The sequence below is a fragment of the Penaeus japonicus genome, unplaced genomic scaffold, assembly GCF_977035675.1.
Source record: "Penaeus japonicus unplaced genomic scaffold, GWHDUDI00000001_assembly GWHDUDI00000029, whole genome shotgun sequence".
NCBI classification, from domain to species: domain Eukaryota; kingdom Metazoa; phylum Arthropoda; class Malacostraca; order Decapoda; family Penaeidae; genus Penaeus; species Penaeus japonicus.
Window position 1 is genome coordinate 15,496,288 of NW_028234431.1, and position 2,500 is coordinate 15,498,787.

Below are 2,500 nucleotides of genomic sequence, written 5' to 3' on the forward strand. Positions count from 1 at the left end.
GAGAGAGAGAGAGAGAGAGAGGGGGGAGGGAGAGAGAGAGAGAGAGGAGAGAGAGGAGAAGAGAGAGGGGGGAGAGAAGAGAGAGAGAGAGAGAGAGAGAGAGAGAGAGAGAGAGAGAGAGAGAGAGAGAGAGAGAGAGGAGAGAGAGAGAGAAGGAGAGAGAGAGAGAGAGAGAGAGAGAGAGAGAGAGAGAGAGAGAGAGAGAGAGAGAGAGAGAGAGAGAGGAGAGATGGGGGAGGGAGAGAGAAGGAGAGAGAGAGAGAGAGGGAGAGAGAGAAAGAGAGAGAGAGAGAGAGAGAGAGAGAGAGAGAGAGAGAGAGAGAGAGAGAGAGAGAGAGAGAGAGAGAGAGAGAGAGAGAGAGAGAGAGAGAGAGAATTGAGTTAAAAGTTTGTTCAGCATTTAGAATAAAAATGAATGCAATTTTTTCGTTAAAGAAGAAACATGGAATACACACACACACGCATACACATATATATAAGTATATTTGTATATGTCTGCATACAAAAATCGGATAGGAGAGAGAGAGAAAAGGGGAAGCACTCCTTTAGGAAGGAAAAATCGATTTAAATGTTAGAATATCAATGTCCTGTCAGCCTTAACGTCTTCCTAAAAAGGAAAATCATCGGCGACAAATGTATGCCCTCATTACAGAGGCATATGCTCAAGCAGGAGCATATATATTTAAAAATAGAGATTAATTTGAAGCCGTTTGTGCATACATACGAAGGACCTACATATATATATATGCAACACACGCACTATAGTTTCTTCCTTTCGTGTTACTTTTCATAATTGACTTCTCTCATCTCAGGGGAAAGAACATCATCTCGCCGCAGGAAAGAAACGAAGGCTGGTGCACAAAAGCCTCGTTTTTCGATCGAACTACCGCCGCGCAGACGCCGCAATTGGCGCCGAGCTTTCTCCAGGTGGAAAGCACGCAGTCACGGTGCCTGCAACCCTTCGGGATCCGACGCTCCAGGCGTCAGCTGGGCTCGGGATACGCTCTGCGTGGCCACGTAATGGCGACCACCGGGGTGTAGTTATCCAATGCAGTTGCTACTCTCCGTCTCTTTCTTGCTGATATCCACTAAAATGATTATTTGTCGGAAAGACAGAAAGCTTGACAGTGAATTTGTAGACAGCATGATGATGTTTCATTTCCTGTACTCTCCATGCATAGCTCAAAGACATGATTTCTCATTTTCATTTTAAAAACTATGTCAAGGTGGGATTTTTAATTTTTTTTTTATAGATCAGACTTCTGTCAATGATGACTTTAATGGCAATGATCCTGATATAAACGATGGTCGTCACATCAAGAGCAATATCACTTAATACGAACTGGACGACATTAATCGCCACGACGGCATCCCTCCCCATTCTCTCTTTTCAACTCAGTGCAAGAAACCGCTTTCTCTTGGATTAGCGATGTCAACTCCCAACACCTGTTGCTCCGCTCGCCGACGTGACTCTCTGGGCGACGGGAGCATATGCACCAGCGAGAGGCGATCCTGCTCGAACAAGGTCGACGCTTTTTAGAGAATAAAACATACTCCCAAGATACATACATACAGAATCGAAATGACTTTTGGAATAGTTCGCGTCGAAGCAATACGGCGGCGTTGATTTCACCCGTGCGAAAAGAAAAAGAAAAAGATCATGGGAGACCCCACAAGGGAAGGAGAAATGACGAAGCTCATAATGGATATCATGACTATGACAAGGAAACCCAAATTGATGGTGGCGACGGTGATAACAAGGAAGATGATGCTAATAAAACTAATGATGATAGTAATTAGAATAATAATGGCAATAATGATGATGGTAATAATGATAACAGCAATTATAATGGTCATTAGACTAACAATGGAAATAATGATGTTGATAATAATGATAATAACAATTATGATAGTAATAATCATAATAATAGATAATAATAACCGTGGTGAAAAATCATAATACTTTCAATGATAATAATAATAATAATTATGGTAATAATATCAATGATAATAGCGAGAACAATAATGATGATCATAATAATAATGACAATATTAATGATAATGATAATAATAATGATAAGGATGACAATAGTAGTAGTAGTAGTAGTAATAATAATTATGATAATAATAGTAATGATAATAAAGACAATAGCAAATGAAACTAATACTAGACAGTGACCAAAATGGAAATGCTAATGATAGCGATAATCGCATTAGTAATTACAGTAACAAAAGTGAAGACAGCATTAGCAAAACAAGAAGAGAAAGAGCAAGCGAGCGAGGGATTCAGTGACGAAGCCAATCCTGGCGACGAGAGGCGCGACCAAGCGGCTGAAGGGGAGCGCATCACCTGAGCCGGACGCGTTGAGGTCGGCCAGACCGGCGTCCGTTGTCTTGATGGCACGAGGGAAGGCGTCGGCCACGGCCCCGGCTGCCGCCCCCGCCACCAGCGCCCACACTGTCAGCCACGTCCGCAGGTTGAGCTGTAAAATAGGATTAA

At 42.4% G+C, this 2,500-nt stretch overlaps 1 protein-coding gene across 3 annotated transcripts in view; it reads right to left on the bottom strand.

The window, feature by feature from the left end:
• The window catches only part of LOC122255359 (uncharacterized), a 27,023-nt gene that overhangs the window by 17,719 nt on the left and 6,804 nt on the right, over positions 1 to 2,500 (bottom strand). For all 3 annotated transcript variants that reach the window (XM_086553969.1, XM_086553967.1, XM_086553968.1), the window contains exon 3: positions 2,351 to 2,483. In XM_086553969.1, coding sequence (XP_086410095.1) covers positions 2,351 to 2,483 — 133 coding nt within the window. The remainder of the gene's footprint in view (positions 1 to 2,350; positions 2,484 to 2,500) is intronic.